Source organism: Drosophila serrata, unplaced genomic scaffold, assembly GCF_035046125.1.
Source record: "Drosophila serrata isolate PLE 108 unplaced genomic scaffold, ASM3504612v1 contig_293, whole genome shotgun sequence".
Classification (NCBI taxonomy): Eukaryota; Metazoa; Arthropoda; class Insecta; order Diptera; family Drosophilidae; genus Drosophila; species Drosophila serrata.
The window spans coordinates 1,684,981-1,706,777 of NW_028257191.1; the positions used below are offsets into that span (position 1 = coordinate 1,684,981).

At 37.0% G+C, this 21,797-nt stretch overlaps 3 protein-coding genes across 4 annotated transcripts; 1 reads left to right on the top strand and 2 right to left on the bottom strand.

The window, feature by feature from the left end:
• Positions 1–51: 51 nt before the first annotated feature.
• On the bottom strand, positions 52–4,430 carry Lint-1 (l(3)mbt interacting protein 1). Its single transcript, XM_020942121.2, has 4 exons — positions 3,944–4,430; positions 3,778–3,813; positions 880–2,365; positions 52–564 (listed from the first exon to the last, which is right to left on the bottom strand). The coding sequence occupies exons 1-4, from the start codon at positions 4,070–4,072 to the stop codon at positions 410–412; spliced, it is 1,806 nt and encodes a 601-aa protein (XP_020797780.2). The 5' UTR covers positions 4,073–4,430; the 3' UTR covers positions 52–409.
• An 829-nt stretch (positions 4,431–5,259) lies between these two features.
• LOC110175945 (bleomycin hydrolase) lies at positions 5,260–11,670 on the top strand. Of its 2 annotated transcripts, none has more exons than XM_020942131.2 (5): positions 5,260–5,544; positions 8,111–8,739; positions 8,817–9,292; positions 10,965–11,085; positions 11,149–11,670. In XM_020942131.2, the coding sequence occupies exons 1-5, from the start codon at positions 5,541–5,543 to the stop codon at positions 11,362–11,364; spliced, it is 1,446 nt and encodes a 481-aa protein (XP_020797790.2). In that variant the 5' UTR covers positions 5,260–5,540; the 3' UTR covers positions 11,365–11,670. The 2 variants fall into 2 exon arrangements, with proteins under 2 accessions (XP_020797790.2, XP_086692814.1); XM_086836688.1 differs by having other exon boundaries at positions 5,274–5,544; positions 7,898–8,739.
• Positions 11,334–13,191, bottom strand: LOC110175946 (uncharacterized protein F58A4.6). The gene is made up of 3 exons (XM_020942133.2): positions 12,622–13,191; positions 12,172–12,558; positions 11,334–12,104 (listed from the first exon to the last, which is right to left on the bottom strand). The coding sequence occupies exons 2-3, from the start codon at positions 12,556–12,558 to the stop codon at positions 11,832–11,834; spliced, it is 660 nt and encodes a 219-aa protein (XP_020797792.2). The 5' UTR covers positions 12,622–13,191; the 3' UTR covers positions 11,334–11,831.
• Between the last annotated feature and the right edge of the window lie 8,606 nt (positions 13,192–21,797).

The following is a 21,797-nucleotide window of genomic DNA, read 5'->3' on the forward strand; positions in this document are numbered from 1 at the left end:
AGTTTATCCACTTTTCCATAAGACAAAGAATAATGCTCTCTACAAAGAAAATATTTTGTATTTATATATTTATTAAATCACTTCTTTGTATGCACATTCATTGACATACTTAAACAGGGGTTTTAATGAAAGAATATAAAGTATAGAAAGAGAAATAAAGGTATTAATTTTCTCCTGCTCTTAATACGAACAAAAAAAAAAAAAAAAACGAAACGAAGGCTGGCTTTTCACAAATGCCTCTGCGCCTTTTGCCTATTTTTAAATTGTTGAGGAACTCCTCTAGCAAATCCATCAGACAATATGTACGACAGGAATACATGCTAAAATTATAGGGATCCGATCCTTCGCCTTTTCCCTGACGATATTTAACAGTTTTGCTCCTGCAAACACGGCGGACAGCCGATCCTTCTCACTTTCCGTCACGATATTTATCAGATTGCTCCCGCAAACATGGCGGACAACGGATGCTTTGGGTTTGGATCTGGTTGCGACTTTTGGGGTGCTCATGGCATTCGATATGGTAAAATCCCAGGCAAGTCTGACAGAACACCACCGGCTCTCTCTCTGAAAAGATATAAATGAAATAATTTCGATTAAATTACATTACAATGATCTTTCTAAATGCAATGAGCATATAATAAGAAGGTGCATAACGCCCAATCGTATGTCGATTCTCATTTTCTTTCTACATTCCATGTCTTCCATGTAACATATCATTGAAAAATATACGCATAACTAACTAAGCAACATTCTGTTGCTTCATCACCAGCTAGCAAAGCCTGTTTATTCGCTGTGATCTTACCAAGATTGAGGTCATCGTTAAAGTTAGGGTGTCATTAAAATGTGACTAAAAATAAGAGAAAGATGATAATGACTCACCCACTCGGCGCTTGCATTCTCTGCATTCACGACACTTTCGGCACTTGGTGGCGCTGACATCGCCATGATGGCACGGAATCTCGGCGATGGGAGCAACGTCTGCAGCTCCAGTGGATCCAGATCTCTTGCGATTGTATGCCCTTTTGGCCTGCAAACGCTTCTCCTTTGGGGAGAGCAGGAATTCCGGCTTGTCCTTGGCCTTTTTGTGACCGCGAACGCCCAAAACAAGGGTCTCCATGGCATTCAATTGCTGACCATAATGGAAATCAACACCGCTAGCATTCTGAACTGTACGACGCTTACGCTTTGAGTGCCGTTGATTGAATTTCTTGACCACCTCCGGCGTATAGAGACCAAAGATCCCAAGGAACGACTCCTGGCCGTATTCTGTCGGAAGGATGCGGGTTTCCCTCGGTTCATCGCGCCACTGGGCAGCGGATGCGAACAGTCTTTTCTGCTCCTGCTGCAGTTCGGCGCTAGAATCGTCAGAGCTGCCAGATGTTGAGCCCGCTGGCTGAAGCTGGGAGGAGTTCGATTGAGGATTAGGCGAGAGTTTTCTGCTCATGTTCTGTTTGTTCTTATAGTTCTTCGGCGGCATCTGGACGGTCATGTGTGCCGTCGATTTCTTCGTTAAGGCATTTGAATGTGTCTGCTGTGGAGCTCCAGCAGCATTATTTTTTGTAATCTTGGGTGGACCTGAAGGCAGAGGAGGAGACGAAGAGTTCCTGACATCCTTGGAGAGCTTGTTTAAACGACTTATTTCTAGACTATTTAGCTCCATAACCTCATCGTCACAGAACACGCGTGGCTGCTGCTTGGTTTTTCGGGCTCTCTTCAAGGCATAATGAAGATTCGGAGGCCTCTGGGCCGCTGCGTCGAATGGTTGATTTTGCGACGCCATCACAGTTTGCGTTATAGGAGCTAAAGGCGGCGGTGAACTAGAAGAGTTGTTCTTTTTCTTGGCAGATGCCAATGAGTCGGCTGCAGCGTTCTTGGCAACACGCAGTGGATGTTGATTAGACTCAATCTGCGATTTAGACTTGATAGGAGGAACCACGTCGTCTATTTTGGACCAATGCGTCTTTGGGACATGAGCCGCGGCTATTTGCTGTCCCAGGCCCAAGACGGGGGGCGCCAACATCAGAGGGATATTCTCATCCAGTTCGCTGAGCTTCAGCGGCGGCACACCAGCCTCGTCGTCCTGACTCAGCAGGAAGTGCTTACGTATGAGCATCTCCTCGTTGGCGCGACTCATAACCGAGTGGGGTTTGATCTGATAGCTCGCATCGGCGACTAAAGGCACTATTTGGTCTGAAACAAAATCATTGAGCACTGCCGGAATACTGGCAATGTTATTCTCCTGCAGCTTCCGTTGGAATTCATCCAGACTGTCGTTGAGGCGCAGCAACAGGAACTGATTCTCGGCGTTGATTTCGTACACCTCGTCCTCCAGCTCGTCCAAAATGCGTCGCATCTGCACGGGATCCTAAGGGGGCGAGGCGGATGGCGAGAGTGAGTGATTTACACATTAAAACTTTGAATAATTAGCGGGGTTAACGGGGAGATCGAAGGTGCTAAAAATGGCTGAATGCTGACCATTAACCCGTTCATGGTCATTTGGAATTTGGAAGTTGAATTTTTTTGAGTTTTGTGAAAATAAATTATGAAAACTTGAGTTGGGCATGCCCAGTAAAATAAATATTTCTTTGAAATTAAATTATTATTAAAAATTTAAACCCAATAAATTAGCTAATTGTATAAATTTTGTAATTTACTGCTTATTAAGTACGAAAAAAAATGAACGAAGAATTCGTATTAAGTTCCAAGTTCAATTTAAAGGTTAGTAAGAATATAAAACAATATATTCAAACAATTATAAAAAGAAAATGCAATAAAATACCTATATATGTACAAATGTATGTACATCACAATAGTCATAATATAACAAAATGATTTTATTCTTTGTTAAATGTGTTTAATCTGATAAAAACATCACACTTGAGGGTTAATAGGTCCCTACCCACCGTTTTTGCTGATTCAACATATCAACTAAAATGTGATATTATCTGAATTAAGCTGCTACTCAAAAGAAGAAAATTTAATTTGACAATATGCGAAAGAGTTGCATAGGCAAAGGATATTGCTTTGTCATATTTATGAAAATATACAAATATAAATAAACATATTTATATACATAAGTATGTACTTATGTACATATATTTTTCAGCCTTTTTGTTTTGTTTTTGCTTTTAGAATTCCAATCCAATATGTACATATGTACATGCATACATACATATGTATGTACATTTGTTTATATGTACATACATATACCTAAAAGTATTTTACATTTACTTCTTACTTAGTAAGAAAACTCAAACTTTTAAACATATGTACGTACATATGTATGTACATACTTATTAAATCAAATTAATTTTTCTATGTACATACATGTACATTAATCTACTTATGTATGTAAATTGACTTCTTAATTGGTCGAAAACGTCAATCTTTTATATGTACATACATACATATGCAAATGTATTACATCAAATTTATTTTCCTTATTTCAAGTTTAAGAAAAGCTTGTTCTCCACGCAATTTGACAGAAATCGCATGTTCTCTTTTTAATTCTGTTTAAAACTACGAATTCTACGAAACTCACATACGTATGTACATACAAGTGTGCGTATGAACAACGAAAAGTTCAACTCTATACGTTTCGTTGCTGTGGCTAGAAGAAAGAACACCCGACGAAAAGTGTTCACACAAATGATAAATTATTGGGGAATCCCAAAGAAAGTTGGAAAGTATGCGAATACTTAGAACTCGGGCAGACCCCGGACAAATAGAGGCAGACAGACAGAGAAAGGGATAGTGACCCTCGTGTTGCTAACTCACCGCATCTGCTTGCTCCTTGAAGACCTCCGAGACCAACTAAGGGATAGAGCAGAGAGAAAGACAAAGGAGTTTATCAAATAATTATTCGCTAATCAGTGGAGGATTCATTCCCCCATCCTCCGCCACCCTGTTCCGCATTCCACGACAAAATTGCGACACCACTCACCGTGTGAACCTTGAGGAAATCGCGCATCGCACGCTGACAGTAGATAATATCATTTTTGAGCTCCAGCGGCAGGACGTAGAACTTCTCGAGGTAGTACTTGTACTCCTCACACACTGCAGTTCCGCTCATGTCGTCCGATTATATGGCGGCTATATAATCCAGTCCAAATACCGAGTCACGCACGCGACTCTATCCGATTCGACTTGACTCGATTCGCTTCGATCCGATTCCGATTCACTTGTGGGATTTCATGTGCATGGGGAAATTCTGCTTTTGTAGGGACAGAAAGTCGAATTTGTTTGATTCGCTTTGGCACCTCTATAATCCAAGCAACCGGATATCGAAGGGAGACGAACACCGTGGCCGTGAATGCAGTAACAGAGGGGGCGACCAAGGCGAGAAATGCAAAATTAATTGTTGATTTTTGATTTCTTTGCGGCAGTGTAGCCAAATTTCCTCATTTCATAAGATGCTAACGCGTTGCTCTGTTGCAAGGTCTGGATTTTGCATTGTCCTAAAAAGGAGCGCGCGATTTGAATTATGAAAACTTTAAATTATGAACTACAAAGGCTACACTTTATTATAGACAAGAAACAAGGCGCAATTAAATTAACCGGAGATTTTCATTAGTCCGTATTTAATTATATTCCAATTATTTAAAGAAAAGTGCGCATATATAAATCTACAAATTTCCTATACGTCTAAATGGGTAAAATTTTTTAATATATCGGCGAATTAAGCCGTATGGCTTAAAATTGTTTATCAGTTCATTTTTAAACAAGCACCATAAGGCGCAATTAAATTAAGACGAGAATTACATTAGTCCTTATTTAATTAAATTTCAATTATTTAAAGAAAAGTGCGCATGTATATATCTACATATTTCCTATACGTCTAAATGGCTAAATTTCTTTATATATCGCCGAAGTTCAGCCGTAGAGCTTAATATTGTCTATCAATACATTTTCAAACAAGCCCAATTGGCTAGCCATTACCATTTTAATTCTTCCCGATAATCAACAAGTATTGAAAACTCTTGTGCCCATAATTAACAATCCAAAGCGTTGATATGTAGCCGAATTCGCAGAATGACGACATAATCGAAAGTGCAATTTGTATGAAACAGCTGATCCCATGGGAACAAATATTAAAATATCGCTTCTTATTCTTCCCGACTATATAATATATAAATAACTTAAGCTGCTTGATTTTTTTTATTCAAATTAAATAAAAAATTTAAATTAAGAAGTTATTTTTTTAATGTAAGAAATCTTTCCATCAAAAAAGATGTTTTTTAACCTATCGATAGTTCCAACAATAGTAGGCTGTGATTTCTGGCAGTGGCCAAATAATCGCTGGCATCGCATATCGGCCATCTCTAGTTTCGGATCCCAAAGCCAAACACTTTTAATTTTTTTTTCCATTTACACATTAAGTAAAAAATTAGCTTAGTTGCGTATAATTACAGTCGACAACAGTTGCTAGCGTTGCACACACATCAGAACAACGCACACGGAATATATCCGGCGAAATTTGCAGTGAACAAAATCAAAACAAGTGAAAATCGTCCAAGGAAAGAATAAGAAAGACTTAAAAAATGTGTAAGTGGGTCGCCCAACAATAAGCTAAAGGACGAAATGCTAAAAAATATATTATTTACATAATTGAGCAGATTGAATGCATTGAATTCCGTGGGACATTGTTCTTTTGTTGTTGGTGTTGTGCGGGTGCTCGTATGCATGTGTGTATGCGAGACAGTGAAAGAGAGAGGGAAGTCTTGCTGACGCCCCAGAAACAAAAACAAATCAAAGCCAGACGAAAGTAGAATTTCTCCCAAATTTTGTTTGTTTTCGCTTTGCTCACCACACATTCCCTCTGAACAAACTGGACAAACAAGTTTTTGTTGTAAACCCTTTTTTTTGCGGTTTGTTTAGTTTTTTTTTGCGCCGGCTCTCCGCGAAAGTCTTTAAAACGGCACTTTGCTTGTCTCTTCCTCTTCTGCGTTCTTTCGCTCCACACCCGCTATTTACTGGTGTTTGTGTTTGTGCGAGTCCCGTTAAACTGGTTTAATTGCATCGTCCTCTTTGTCCCGCACCAACACAGACGCGCCATGAATAACGGTGCTAATAGGTTTTGGTTCCAGCTTTTACGTACTCTGCGATTTCTTTGCAAGTGTTCACCCGTTAGCCATGCTTATCAACATCTGATGGCAAAAAAAATATGACACCCACTCACATATGTACGAAGAAAAGTAAATAAATAATAAACACAAAGCATAGTAAATGGCGAACAGATCCAAAGTGCATACCACACACGCACACACTCGGCCGATGGCACGGAGCGGAATGGAGATATACACTTGCCAAAAAAAAAAACAATATGTACAAAGATACGCCGCAACCTTGACGTTAAATAATAATGTGTTTAATAAATGTAGCAATTGATTTTTGTTTGTTCTGGAAGCTTTTATTAATTTTTAATAATCTTTATTTTGATGTTACGATTTAATTTACAACCTAAAATATGTCAAAAAAAATGGCAAACATATGCAGAAAAATGTACTCTACTACTTTCTGTACAAAATTTAATTTTTATAATTATTTAAATTTATTTTTAAGCCAAAGTTGCGAACATGTTTATGTGCATAATTTTTCTAGGAAGTGTACAAACATATTTATATACATACATGCGTCAATGTGCAGTTAACGTTAATGTCTGTATCTTTCCTTTTTTCTTTTGTTGTTGGTCTTTCCATTTCTGCCTTTGTGCATTTTTACCTAATATTTCTTTCTCTCCCGAACCACGCCCATGAGGCGGAGGCAGCTGGGAAGCCCTGGAAGTTGGCCAAGTAGGAAATAGTGCTCCTCGACGATTTTACTATCCCAGATTCTTTGCAGATTGCGTCACAAAATCGGTTCCCAGAACAGCAAAAAAAATTTTTGATTGTTTTTAATCTTTCATATCAATGGTGATCGTTCTTCCATTAAATACATTTTTCTTATACTCCTATGGATCCATTTTATTTGGATTTTAAATTTGTTAAAAATATGGAAAGTATTTCATTAGGAAACAAAGTTTCCGTGCATGTTCATCGCATTTGACTTGGTAGCACCAATAGATGTCACTTAAGATGTTGCTTATTATGTTCTTAGCAACATTTGTGTTTATTTGTCAACATTTTCTTCTGCCTTCTGCCCTGTTTAATGTAAGTTTTTTCATTAATTTGATGAATGAGTCTATCATGTCCATGTTCCTTTTAATTTCACATTCAACTGTAATTATCCTACTTGCTTTTATGTTTAAGTTCTTTGTTTAAAGTTTAAAAGCCAATTTATTCTCATATCTAAGTATATAATTTTCAACTTACTCTTAAGTTTAAAAGTTCGTTGCCATAATCTTGGCTTTCTTTAATTAAAATGAAAATATCTGGCCATTTAATTATATTTACTGCTCATTTTTACACATGACTTGTCCGCTTTTGATTGCCAATTATTGCTGAATGGTCAGCTGTTTTTGCATCTTTTAATTTTTGAGCGTCGGAATTTTCTGTCTTGAGAAAACTAGAAACACAGACGTTGCTTTGTGAATTGGACGATTTGTATTTTAATTGTGCCCAACCCATTGTTATGCAATGACAGGTGTTTTAAATACCCGATAAAAGTGTTTTATAACACCCCAGGAATGTAAGGAATTCAACAACAGAAGTCGAAGACTATAGAACTCTAAGACTGTGCAACCAAAATCGACTTTAAAATGTATACAAGGTGGTTTAAGCCTAAACTGCTTCAGTTTTAATTTCACTTTAGGTATTAGTTTGTTACCTTTTTCAAATTGGCAGTAGCGAAATTTATTTTTTAACTGCACCGTCACAACAAAAATCTCGTTTTTGGTTTCTTTTCTGGGTTCCCGTTCCCGTTCCTGTCATTGTTACTGTTACCGATACTGATCCACCAGTTTTGGCGGTGAAGCGGGCGGTGGAGAAGCGTGCGGTGCACCAGTTAGCCAGTCCAGAGGGACGACGGCTCGAGATCAAGTTCAAAAACTCTAATACGAGTCTAAGCAAGATGTGGCAGGGGAAACAGCGGCAAGCACTCTGCCACGCGTCCGAGTCCATTCGCACAAGTCACTCAAAATCCGGCGACCGCCGCCACTCCAATTTACTTGCAGCTGAACCAAACACCGAGACCGGCGGTAATAACAACAGCGCCATTAGCGGAAAGAAGTCCACGCCCTGGTACGAGCTAGCCAGCAGCAGTGTCATCACCGACGAGCTGCTGGGACAATGGCGCAAGAACTTCTACAGTGAACCAAAGAACCTGCTGGCGCAGAACGTCTGCTCCCGTGTGGACCCCTTTGACGTGTGCCTGTCGAGGAAGGTGCTGGAGACCACCAACCATGTGTTCAACTACAAGGTGGAGACCGAGGGCAAGCCGATCACCAACCAAAGGAGCTCCGGAAGATGCTGGCTCTTTGCGGCCCTCAACTGCATTCGCCTGCCCTTCATGAAGAACTACAATCTGGATGAGTTTGAGTTCTCGCAGGCGTTCCTCTTCTATTGGGACAAGATCGAGCGGTGCAACTATTTCCTCAACAATATCGTGAAAACGGCGCATCGAGGCGAGAAGGTCGACGGGCGACTGGTGTCCTTCCTGCTCCTAGATCCCACCTCTGACGGCGGCCAGTGGGACATGCTGGTCAACCTGATAACCAAACACGGCCTCATGCCAAAGAAATGCTTCCCTGAGAGCTTTAGCTGCGAGTCCAGCATACGAATGAATGCCATACTAAAAAGCAAGGTGAGGATAGAAGGTCTTTCACGTGTGATTCTAACCATCAGTCTTAAAAATGTCATTTATTTTGTATTTATATTCAGCTTCGGGAGTACGCCCGCCACCTTCGCGTGCTGATGGATCAGAATCCCACGGGGGAGGAGATCACCGCTAAGATTGAGGAGCAAATGGCGGAGATATACAAGGTGGTTGGCATCTGCCTGGGCATTCCCTCCGAGACCTTCACCTGGGAGTACTACGATAAGAGCAAGAACTATCAGTCCATCGGCCCGGTTAGCTCGCTGGAATTCTACGAGCGCTATGTGAAGCCCCACTTCAATGTGGAGGACAAGGTGTGCCTTGTTACCGATCCCCGGCCAACGAGCAGCTACGATCAGGCCTACACAGTCGACTGTCTGGGCAATGTGGTCGGCGGCAGACCCGTCCTATATAACAATCAGCCAGTGGACCTGCTCCTGGCCGTTGTCACCAAGTCGCTGAAGGCCGGCGAGCCCGTATGGTTTGGCTGTGAGGTCAGCAAGCGGTTTGCCTCCAAGCAGGGCATCGAGGATGTGGATGTGTGAGTTTTCCTCGAATCTCTTCTATCCTTTAACAGAGTATTATTACTTATGAATGAGGCCAAGTCATAGGATTTGTATCATATGTTTGGGGTAATGATAATACATTTAGGGTTTGATCATACGTTTAGGGTATAATAATTAGTAGAATATATTTGTTTCGGTAATAAGGGAGAAAAGATATTTACACTTTTGTCCTTTTTGTTTTACAAATAATACAAGTTATTGGGAATTTCCAAAGAAATTTATTAAATTCACATTATACATATGTATACACTTATAGTCCAATTATATTTTATTACATTTTTGTATAATTCAGTGTTTTTATAACACAGTTTCTGTTAGGCCATATTTTTCAAATATTTAATCAACACCAAAATGTTTGAAAATTGAAATGTTCAAGGATATAATGTCTTAGTATTTTAGGCAGAAAGACACTAAATAGAAAGGTTTTCATTAAAAGACTCTCAAGATGAAACATGTTAAATACGATTGGCATTATCTTATAGCTATTAGTAGCTTATACAAGTACTTTTATTTGAATATTCCACATGTATTATGCATTACCAGCAAACCCACGCACTACGTTACTTTCAAACAGAATTTTCAATTCATTTGATGTATTTTATTTATAGACATCTTTGAGATAAACAACTATATTTGTCATTTGAATAATCTTAATTATAGTTACGTATATCCAGTTAGTAATGTCTTTAATGGTTGTGATGGGTTTCCCAATTTAGGCAATAACAATTTACTATTCATACAGCAACTCTTAGTCCATAATTTATTAAATTTAAACTGTTCACAATAATAGGGTTCGATTTAATAACATAATAATGAATGTCAGCTTTTGTAAACTTGTAAAACTACAATGAAATTAATATTTTTCTTTAGTTCGAGTAGATAATAGGAATTTAATTCTTGCTTGCTTGATAAATAATTTCTTTCTTTTTGCAACGCACAAAAGGAGTCACTCTTCCTATAAAGTATATAAATTCTTGGTCATCATCAATAGTAAATTTCGTATAATCATACGCAAATTAGTCTCTCTGTTTTAGAACTATCTGAATGAAACGTTTCAAAGTCTTTTCTATTCCTATTAGTATATAGTATAAATGTCGAATCAAAAGTCAGATCTGAAGTAAAGTCGAGCCAATATGTCATAAGCCATAGAAACGACCAGAAAACTAAAAGAAAAAGGTCTAATTTCGCTGATTTCCACATATTTTCAACTGATATATGGATATATTTTATGATTCAGACATGTTTGGTACACATATGAAACAGTCAGAAGGGGGGTCTCTTTACGAAGTATATATGAATATTCTTTATCATTGTAAATAGCCGTTTAAAGGAAGACATATCCGTTTGTCCTTTCGTGTCAAATAATAGATCTATATCAGAAACTATAAAATCTATAGAATATAGTGTAGTATAATTTGCAAAAGGGCTGTGCATTTTGATACGATTGGTCCTGTAGATTTTAAGTTATTGTGTGCACTCACTTTCAAAATGACACTTTTCAGGAGTGCGCTTTAAACTTATTAAAAACGACTTTTGTTGAACTATCAATAACTTTAAATAACTTTAATACGAACAAAAATTAAGTATACCTCCCCACAACTCCTTTAACTAACAACTATATTTTCATATTTTCTTGATTTTCTTTAGCCACGATTTCAAACTGGTCTTTGACATCGACATTCAAACGACATTTTCCAAGGCGGATCGTCTGATTTACGGCGAATCGGCCATGACCCATGCCATGGTATTCACAGCCGTCTCCGTCGATGTGAGTGTCCTCTTAACTCTTATCCCTTGGAGCTCCCTAATATATCTTATTTGAAACTTGCAGAAAAGTGGCGTGGCCCAGAAGCTTCGCGTGGAGAACTCATGGGGCGAAGATCGTGGCGAGAAGGGCTACCTGGTGATGAACGCCGACTGGTTCAGGGAGTTTGGATTCGAGGTGGTTGTGGACAAGAAGTATGTGCCAGAGGATGTGCTCCGCGTCTTTAACATGGTTCCGATAGTGCTGCCCGCCTGGGATCCTATGGGAACGCTGGCGCAGTAAGCCAGCTGATCAGCATATATATGTATATATATATATAGACATGTATGTATGTATATATATATAATATGTAGATTTATATATATATATATATACGTATATGTATATATATTTTAAATTACAAAATATATACAAAGCTTTACGAGCTTTACCCCTATTGGCAGCGAGGCCGATAACTTTGTGTTTAGCCTAAGTATAAAAGTTTTTCTCGGTTTAATCTCCCAAATTATTTAGAACTTTGAATATACAGCGGGCAATTGAAAATATATACATTACAAGCGAGAAATAAAAGCAAATTAATAATGTAAATGCATTTTTTACGTATATACAATTACATATTAAATAAATATATTGAAAACAATTTTTTTTACCTAAGCTCACAGCTGGAATAATTAAAGGAAAGGAACACTAAACACAATTTCTTTTTCTCAACTAGATAATGTACAATTTCATCGATATCATAGGGCCTCTTAGTCCCCCATTTTGCGCATCCTGCGCTGCTCATACTCGTATGCGAGCCGATGCCAAATCCCATGGCACATCCGCACCAGCCGCACATCCTTCTCCTTGTTGACCCGCGCAAATGCGTACTGCTCTCGAATCAGATGCTTCGCCATCCGCAACTGACCTCGTTGGATGAGCGAGATGCTGTAGTAAAGCTTGCAGCGCGCCTGCAGGAAAGGATCGCCGAGCCGGAGGCCAATCTTCAGCTGCTGCAGTGATATCTTGCCGGCTGTCTCTGCCTGTCAGTGTATTTGGGATTCTTTAGACTTTAGACTTTTACTCGGGATATTTCCTAGTGATACTTACACATCTTTCAAACTGCTCTCCCAGTGCAGAGAATCCACCGCCCAGTGTTGAAAGCCAGGACATTAGGTGCTCCACCTCGATGTGCTCCCAAAGTGTGTGGGCCAGAATATGCGCCCAGTGGTAGTCGACGGTATCCCTCTCCGGCGGATAAAACTCCAGCCAGATAAGCTGCACTCCGTGCAGCTTCTTGAGAAGGTCGCTCATTACCCGTTGCTGGAGAAACTCGCGCAAATAGTAGTTGCCATTGATAGCGTCCACTTTGATGGTCAGTCTCCGGAGCGGCTTTTTGGTTAGCGAACAGGAGTCTCCAGCCTCCGGTTTCGGACGGTTATGGAAGTGGCAACGTTTCCAGTAGTCGCACACACAGATTGTTAGAGTTGTGGTCATCTGAGAGGGACGTGAATATATCAGACTCCGAAAGAATGCCTCATATTTTGGTAAAATACTCACTTTGAACGAATTTTTACGTAGATATAGAAACTAAATAAAATATAAAAAAAGAATTGTGGCAATAGGTAGCTTTTTGGTTGACTCCACAGGTTGCTTGGATTGGACGCTGGTAGCCGTGAATTAGGAAACTTGTGTGGTTGCTGTTGTTGGCGCAACCCGAGGTCACTTGGTTTGGCCCAAGCTGCTCCCTGTTTATTGCCTCAATTTCTATAGTTTTATTTCAACTTGCTATTATAAATTTGTTTGAGTTTTTCGCTTTCCGCCATTCGCAATATAGTTTAAAATTAGTTTTGGCTTATTCTATTGCACTTTTATCACTAGTTTTCCACCGGCTTCCTAACCTTGCTTAGGCCTGCGAAAATCAAAGGAAGTTTCGCAGCACAAATCTTGGTGTTAAAAGCCGGTGTTTCTTCACGAACTTTGTGCCGTAATCTTATTAAAATGTATAAATAAATGTATAAAATAAAACATACACTTAGGTTCACAATATCAGCTGTAAAGCCATGTCGACCTCTCGCGATAGTATCGATATACAATAGCATGTTTGCGTGGGAGTTGATTTTATATTTTGCGGGGGCTTCTTTAAACAGTTCACAGCAGCCGAAATATGATAGTAACCTAAAAGTTACTACAGGTACAAAAAACATAAGAATATTTATTTGGGCACAATAAGAAAGGGCCGATCGGTGTCCTGTTCAGAAAAGGTAAAAGGTTGCACCAGTGGCCAACCCAAGAACCCAAGAACTCCCTGCGCAAGACTATCGAACCAGATACGGTTAAAGCTGGCAAAAGGATCCACGAAAAGAAGTTGGAAAATCCTTGAATTTATTTAGCTCATAATCTTCATTGAACTCTTGGATTCACATTTTCCGCACAGTATTGGAACTTTCAAGAGAACGAGATACAAATAAACTTCTTGATATATTTTTTTATTGTTTTTCGCCCACTGATCTGAATATTAGTATTATTAATTTTATTCCATATACAACGGAATGAGTCAATTTCTTAGTATAACGGGTAGAGAACTCCCCAAAACATTTGACCGCAAAATGTTCAAGCAAAACTCATTTACAAGAGATGCTTCCACCCTTTGTATTCCGTAGGTATTTAAAATTATTATGCCTATAAATTAACAATTTAAAACGTTACTCTGTTCGAATTCTGTGGACATAATAGCTTAGCAGTCATCTGGCCACGACATTCAAAATTCTAGAATTTTGTTCTCTCGTTTTCGTACATCCCTTTAAAACAGGTTGCAATTTGCAACAATTAATTATTTATTTCTATAGTCTTTGTAGACTTACGCATTTATGTATATAACTTATTTTACTTTAATTTATTAACACCCATACAAATAATTGTCTATTTTACAACTCAAAAATCTCAAATCAAGCTTTGAGTTCCATACTTTTAATTTTTCTTAAAGCAGTATTTTTGTACTAGCTCTTTATTCTTGTCTGGTATTTTTTTTTTGTAAATCTATCGATTTTCGCAGCCAATGCATTGCCAATACAAGTGAAATTATCCACCAATAGTCTGGCAACGCCAGTATTTTTGAATTTAATGAGAATTTTGGCTGCCAAATAAAACATAATTAAAATAAAAAAATATATATATTAATTAAAAATACTTTATATTATGCAGTATTGACACATCTGCATTTCCGTTTTTTTTCCAGCAGACGCTAGTAAATACTGATCGCTCATTAACAAGACATTAAGGACATCCTTGAACACATTAAGTTAGAATTTAATCGTAAAGATAGCCAGAGATGGATATGAAATATTAATTACCATACAAAAATGTTTTGGGGTGTTCAGAGTCCAGAAACTTATTTTTGTTTACATAAAAATAAGCAAATTAAATTATTAGTAAATATCAAATAATATACCAAAGGAAATGAACCCTTAAAAATTTATAGTAATAATCTATAAATCTAAAAAAATCGGTACTATAAAAAAAAAAACGAGAACTTAAGTTCAAAATAATAATAACAATTATTAAAATCCATACTGTGAAACGTATTTAATTACCACAAAAACGTTATGTTTAAATTCCAGATTGTTTATGGCAGCGCACTTTTAATTTACTGCAAACATCGACAGTTGGTAGCTGATTAATTTAAAGGACGTTTGTATTCCAGAGTAAACCCAATCGGCCTTCCATGTGTCAATAATTATTCCAAGTGCAAACGACTCAATTTCCGCAGAACAACTGCATATTCAGTGTGTGCTGCAATTGCATTCAACATGGCCATTATCATTATCAAACAAATGTTTTGCCCACGATCTCTCAGTGCCAACAAATCTTTTAACAGTTGGCAATAATTGTGCAGCAGCGGCAACATTGTCCCCACACCTTTTCTCCCTTCACTTCGCTTTCCCTTGTGCACCGAGAAAAAAATTCGAATTTTCCTATTGAACTTACTTTCGGGGAATCACCCTAGATGGGGACTTCCTAATACCTTTAATTATAAAAATAAACTAGCAAATCATGAAAACTTTTATATTTTAAAATAAAGAGTTGTAGTTTTGTGAATAAAACTATTTAATAGTAAAAGTATTAATTTAAATCGAGATAAAATCTTAAAATCTATCTATGCCCACAAAAATATTGAAATCCTTAATGCCTTTCAGGGCCAAATCGAATTACAAATTTGAGAATGAAACTATTTGTAAATTTTTAAGAAATAAAGTTTATTTTTCTCTGTGCATCTCATTCATAATTTCATTGGCTGCTTTGTCGTCCCTTAGACATTTCCCTTGCACTCCCTTTTTGCTGCTATTTTTGGAGCCTCGCCTTTTATTGTTGTTGGTTGTGTGTTGTCATCGATAGCATTAATTTTGGTAAGTGCGCCCCAACAGAGGGCGCTGCCGCCCGATCTGTCCCGATCTGCCCGACTATAAATCCTCTATATATTCTTCTGCTTGCCTCAACACATTTCAACACGATTTTTATAGCACGACATTTTCGGAGGGCAAAAACATTTTTCTGAATTATGCGCTCAATTTCCGCTGAATCGACGAGGCGAAAATTTTCCCCCAAAAAAGGCCCTTATTCTAGCGATATATCCCCATTTTTCTGGATATGCCTTGTGTGATATTAATTGGTCCACAACCCATTCTAGACTTTAATTTGCGTCACCCTAAAATTATTAATTATAATTCCGTTGGCTTGCTTTGTAATAAAATTAATTACTGTGGGTTTTTTTATATTATACTCAATTTGTTTTTTTTAGAAAGCCCTATGCATCCAGCTTTCTGTTTCTTCATATGATGGGTATTTCTTTAGTTCTGTTATTATGGAATTTATATTTTTCATTACTTTCACGCTTCGTAAAACAACAGCAACATTGTTGTTCCATTTTCAAGCACGTGCGCCAGATGAAAAAACGAAAATTTTGAAAAAATATGTACAAAAAGGGGGATGGTCGCGAAAGGGGTTGGGGTTACATGAGTGCCGGGGGCAATGACAGATCCACACAGAGTGATTTGTTTGGGGGCGTGTCAGCAATATGTCAAATATGCACTCGAGAGTCTCGTATGCACATGCGTCCACCAAAAGGATAACCGCTTCCTGCGACCTACATACTCATTCCTTCTCCAATCCATCTCCTCGTCATTCTCCGTTTTTTCCTTTTTCGTGCGATCTTTTTTCCCTATTTTGTATTGTATTTGGTCGTATCCCGATATCCACTTGAGACGCGTGTCGACATCGGATCAGTGGTTTAGGAAAAATATCATATAAGCCTTATTTTATGTCGACTATTTTATATCCTAACTAAATTGAATGTTATCTTAATTTTTCTGTTTTAATTTTATCATTATGCATTGGAAAAACATTGATATTATCGATTTAAAGTTGATGTTTTGCAAAAAAAGACATCGCAAACTTCGATTATTTATCGGCTATACTACGACATTTGTTGATTTGCTGCAATTTCCAACTGCAGTTAAACAATACAAGGGAAGCTTACTTTAAAAAGATTTATCCTGATAGCTACATATGTACATATGTATAAAAGTAAGGAATTTATGGCGTAGAAGCAGACAGACGGACTTAACTAGATCGAATCGGCTGTTAGTTCTGATCAAGAAAACACATTCGTTGACGGCTAAATAAATAGATATAGTTATAATATTTGCATTTGTATCGATAAACAGACAAACAGAAACACAGAACAACTAATATAATCTAGAAACATAAGATTATCAGAATAATAAGGATTCGAAAAATATCGTATCTTTTTTATAAAATAAAATTTTAATGTCATTATCCAAGAACATACCTAAAAAACTAACTAAAAAATTTGTATTTATTTTTCAAATGATTATGCTTGAAATTATATTACTTTTGTTGCACAAATGGTCTTGAAATTAAACACGAAAATTAATAAGAAAGTTTTAAGACTTGTCGTTTTTATTTCCCAACAATGTTGGTGCAATTTATCTTAGCAAATTAGAATGATTTAAGACTGTCCTTTTATATTTTTTCAATTATTTTCCAAGCGTTATGGTGTACTTTACATGTTGCCTAACATTTTCCAAATCTGAGTAGGATTAAGTCAAATATTCTTTACAATCTAGGCCTCCATTTATTGGTTAATTTTATTCTTAAATCTTCAGAGTGATTATTCCGCTTCATCTGCCGTTGCATTGAGGGTAACGGTGCTGCTCTTCTTCTTCTATTTCTTCAAATGCATAAACAAAGCCTCAAGTGTCAGTGACAACAATAACAGCAAAAAGGAAAAAGATCAGGAAATCTTGAGGAAAGTTCAGAGAGCGGAAAACGAGGGGAACACGTAAACACGGTTTCACTTTCAAAGCGATTAGCCACGGATGCGCCCTCAACTGGTGCCCAATATCCAGCAACAACAACAACAAACACATACACACACAGTTGATAAGAATAACAGTTTTAGTTTGATCAGCACTGCACTTAGAGAAAAAAGAGTCTTTAATAATAATAATAATTCTTTTTTTCTAATGGTTAGTTAAAGCAGGAATTGGTCATTGAAAAATATAATATTTTGGTTAATACATAATTCTCTTCAAACAAATTTTCTACTCATACATTATTTTTGGTAATAATTTTTGCTTTAAATCTTTTTGAAGCCTTGCCGGGTTTTATAATTTTAAAACAGGAGCTTGCAACGCAGTAAAGTGGTCATTTCCGACTCTACAAAGCCTATATTTGTATATACATACATAATCTTGATCAGAATCAAAAGCCATTTATTAATTTCGTAATTCTAAAACCATAAAACTCTAGAATTTCGGTATTCTTTTATGTGAAAATCAACCTATTATATCATATACATAATAAATATGCTATTCGTGAAAATATTTATTTAATACCTCAGATATACGTAGTTTTAATTTACAAGTTTTAGATATTTGTGATATATTAATAAATTTTACGACTATATTATACGACTTTCATAGGAATAATTGGTATTTTAAACATAAATCTTTTATATCCCTGCCTTTAAGTTTATTTTATTACTTGTGGAATGGAATGATTTAAGGGTATAACGTTTAATTAACAAATATCGGGCTTCAAAAGTTATCTTTTTTTGAAATAAAAAAAAACCCGATAACTACTATGGCATACTTCTGGGCTTCAGGTGAATTTTTAAATGTGAACGCGAATAATGAAGATAAGAATTTCACAACATATAAAAAATACTCTCTTACTTACAGTTCAATATATACTATGATTATTATTCTACATTTTTTCAAGTGTAGCACTTGAGCAACGGTTTAGGGAGGGGGAGAGAGCGAGAGGGAGAGTGGGCAATTTGACACCGTGCGAGTGATTGAAACGACAGGCGACACACACCGCACATACACCTACACCAACAAACGGGAGAGTGGACCCACCACAGCGAGGGGTGACAATAAATATTGAAAATATTCATTTTACAGTGGCATCGAAATGATCCCTCTGGACCATATTTCATGCCCATTTCAAGTGGCCAGTGTCCGTGGTTCCTAGGCCGCCCCTCCCTTATCACCGCATAATGATAGCACTGTACATATATACACATATAAGTTGGATTGCGAGATATAGTACGTCACCATAACCACCGATTACGATTACTTATCGCCTACGAAAAGTAAAGTGTCGAAGTGCGATAATGGCTAGTGAAAAACTTCCCAAAAGAGCCAAGAAATTCTTAAATAGGTTGCTTTGTGGTGACCTTATAGGCAGGTATTCTGACACATTTGGATTATCTTTGAGTGAATTTCACCAAATGAATCATTTTTACTGCTTGTGAATCATTTCTCCCTAGATAAAGTTAGTCAGATCCGTTTCCGTTTCCGGTTAAATTAGTTGTCCCCTTAAAAACGAGTAAGTATGTATGTTATATGCTTCAGTATCAACAAGTCTCTCTCCTCTTATTCCAACATATAAATATTCTAAAATTTGAACCAGAGCCACAGTGCAACCCCCCTTCGTAAATATCTTTGCCCCGCCCCGCCTCAATCAGTCGGCGACACATCTGTTTGTTCTTGGCCGTTGTTTTTGTGAAAATTTTATGCAAGTGATGAGAAATTTATGTGCTTTACTTTACTTGGTCGCCGCTCTAAAGGCGAATTGCATGCCAATTTGTTCTTATTTATGAGTGGACAACAACTGAGGGGCTATGCCACAAGATATATAGAATATATGGCGTTATTAAATTTTAGACATACGCGCATACGTAGCTCTTTGAAGATGTGGCCCTAAAGAAATTTTCCTCCTTCCTGTTTCTACTTATTTCTTACTTTTCTTAAAAGCTTAATTATACTTAGACATTTGTGAGGTTCTTTTTTTTTATTTAGGGATACTTCAGTTCCTGGCCGAAGTTCAATATGCCATATAATCAATCTAGATACATTCTAAAAGATGCCCCCCTAAACATGCGTCGTGTCACTATTTCCGTGTGACTAATGAATGTCGTATTTTGATGGCTTGTCACGGTTTTTGACTTCTTTGAGTTCGTTTTTTTCGGGCGTGTGAAATCGAGTTCTGATTTTTGGGTACAGGTTAAACGTCAAACGAATGACGTTTCTAATGATGGAGCGTTCCGATCGTTCCGTCCGATTAGTACTACCATTTGTTTTTGTTATAATACGGGCGCTTTTGCAAAATTCTGTATTATTAATCATTATTAATTAGGCAAGAGGGAGCATATTCGACACCGTTTAGATAAACAATTTAAGCCGAGTCGATTTAGCCACTTGAATTTGTCTAGCCGACCTACATCTTATGAGTAACTAGTTATAAAAAAAAGTTCAAGTTCAAAGAGCAATACAAAAGTGTGAAGGGGAACAAATATATTTTACGACAGTGACTCTAACTAAATGAATTGAAAACTACTTAATATTTTAAAGTAAAAAAATACATTGTTTAAATAAATGCATGCATGTAAAACCTTTTAAATTACCAGCATCCACCTTAGTTCAAGTTTTATTGAATGCAATCTTTAAACCACTTTTATTTTTCGAAATTTGTGGGGCATACTAATACTTTCTGGGATTATCTTGAAAGCGAAATATTGCTCAAAGTATTATAATCAAATATTATGCTAACTCAGAGCTATGTTTCAATATATGTATATATATATTTTTTAATAAAAATACGTCTTGACACATGTTATTTCTTAATTTGAATGTGCATGAAGAACATTGCGCATAAGCTTTATAGCGTCGCATATGTCTCCTTCACTGTGTTACATCCTTTTGACTTGAACTAAAAAAATACCTTTTGCGAGGATATACCAAATCCAGGATACGAACCACCTTGCTCTCTTTTATAAAGGACAGTTGAGTGGGACTCTAGAAGTTAACCAAATTTACAATATTTTTTGTATGCAAGCAGTAAACTCCTATAAAACCAAGTGTAATTAAAACATCACAATCTGGAACGTACAAACCCCTAAAAAAGCTAACCTAAAAAAAAAAAAATACTTGAGGAAGCAGGAGTCTGAATACCCTTCCAGTTTGCAATTAATTCATAAGATCGAATCAAAATTTAATCACAACCAAGTCAAAATATAAAACTTTCTGTGTAAAGTTCCTTTTTGATTAATAAAGCACACATTGCATTTAAAGTTAACTCATGTAACTAGGAACTTTAATTAGTTGCTCTGTTTCAGTTCAGTTCCTTTTCCATATCTATATCTAGCTGTGAAAATCTTTCCTTACAACACGAGGAAAATGTGTTACCACGAGTTCCAGATCCTCTAGGATGGCGATGACGATGTTCTCGCTTAATTTAACAACTTAAGACATGTTACATAAGTAATAATATAATATATATTAATATATGTAATAATATAAAGATTTATCTAGCAAAACATTGAGGGTTCAACAACACAGCCGAGTCGATCTAGCCATGATCCTTTTCCCGTTTCTACGCAAACTAGTCTCAGTTTTAAATAAAACAAGAAAGGAAGCTAACTTCGGCACGCCGAAGTTTATATACCCTTGCAGATGGAACTTCTATGACTTGGAATCTCAACAATATAAATTATATTTATTTGTGTTAAAAAAAAATGAAGTAGTACCTGCTTTCATTTCATTCACCTATACATATGTATTATATTTGCAGTTTTACATTCGCAGATTTGCATTTTTCCTCTACATCAAACAATCGTTTGTATGGCACCTATATAACATAGTCGTCCGATTTTCATGAAATTTGACACAAAATTTAAGACTAATACAAAATGGCTATACCTCAAATTTGATGAAAATCAGCTGAAAACTAAAAAAGTTATACATTTAATTGTATAATTTTTCGATCGTTCCTATGGGAGCTATATGATATAGTAGTCCGATTTTCATAAAATTTTATGCAAAATTGTAGAGTATAGTAGAATGGCTATATCTCAAATTTGATCCAATTCTATTAAAAACTGAAAAAGTTAAAAATTTTTTGTAAAAATTTTCCGATCATTCCTATGGCAGCTATATGATATAGTCGTCCGATCTGGCCCGTTCCGACATATATACGAGTGAGAGTATAAAGAAGGCTAACTACAAAGTTTCATTCACATAGCTTCAAAACTGAGAGACTAGTTTGCGTAGAAACGGACAGACGGACAGACGGACAGAAGGACAGACGGACAGACGGACAGACGGACAGACGGACAGACGGACATGGCTAGATCGACTCGGCTGTTGATC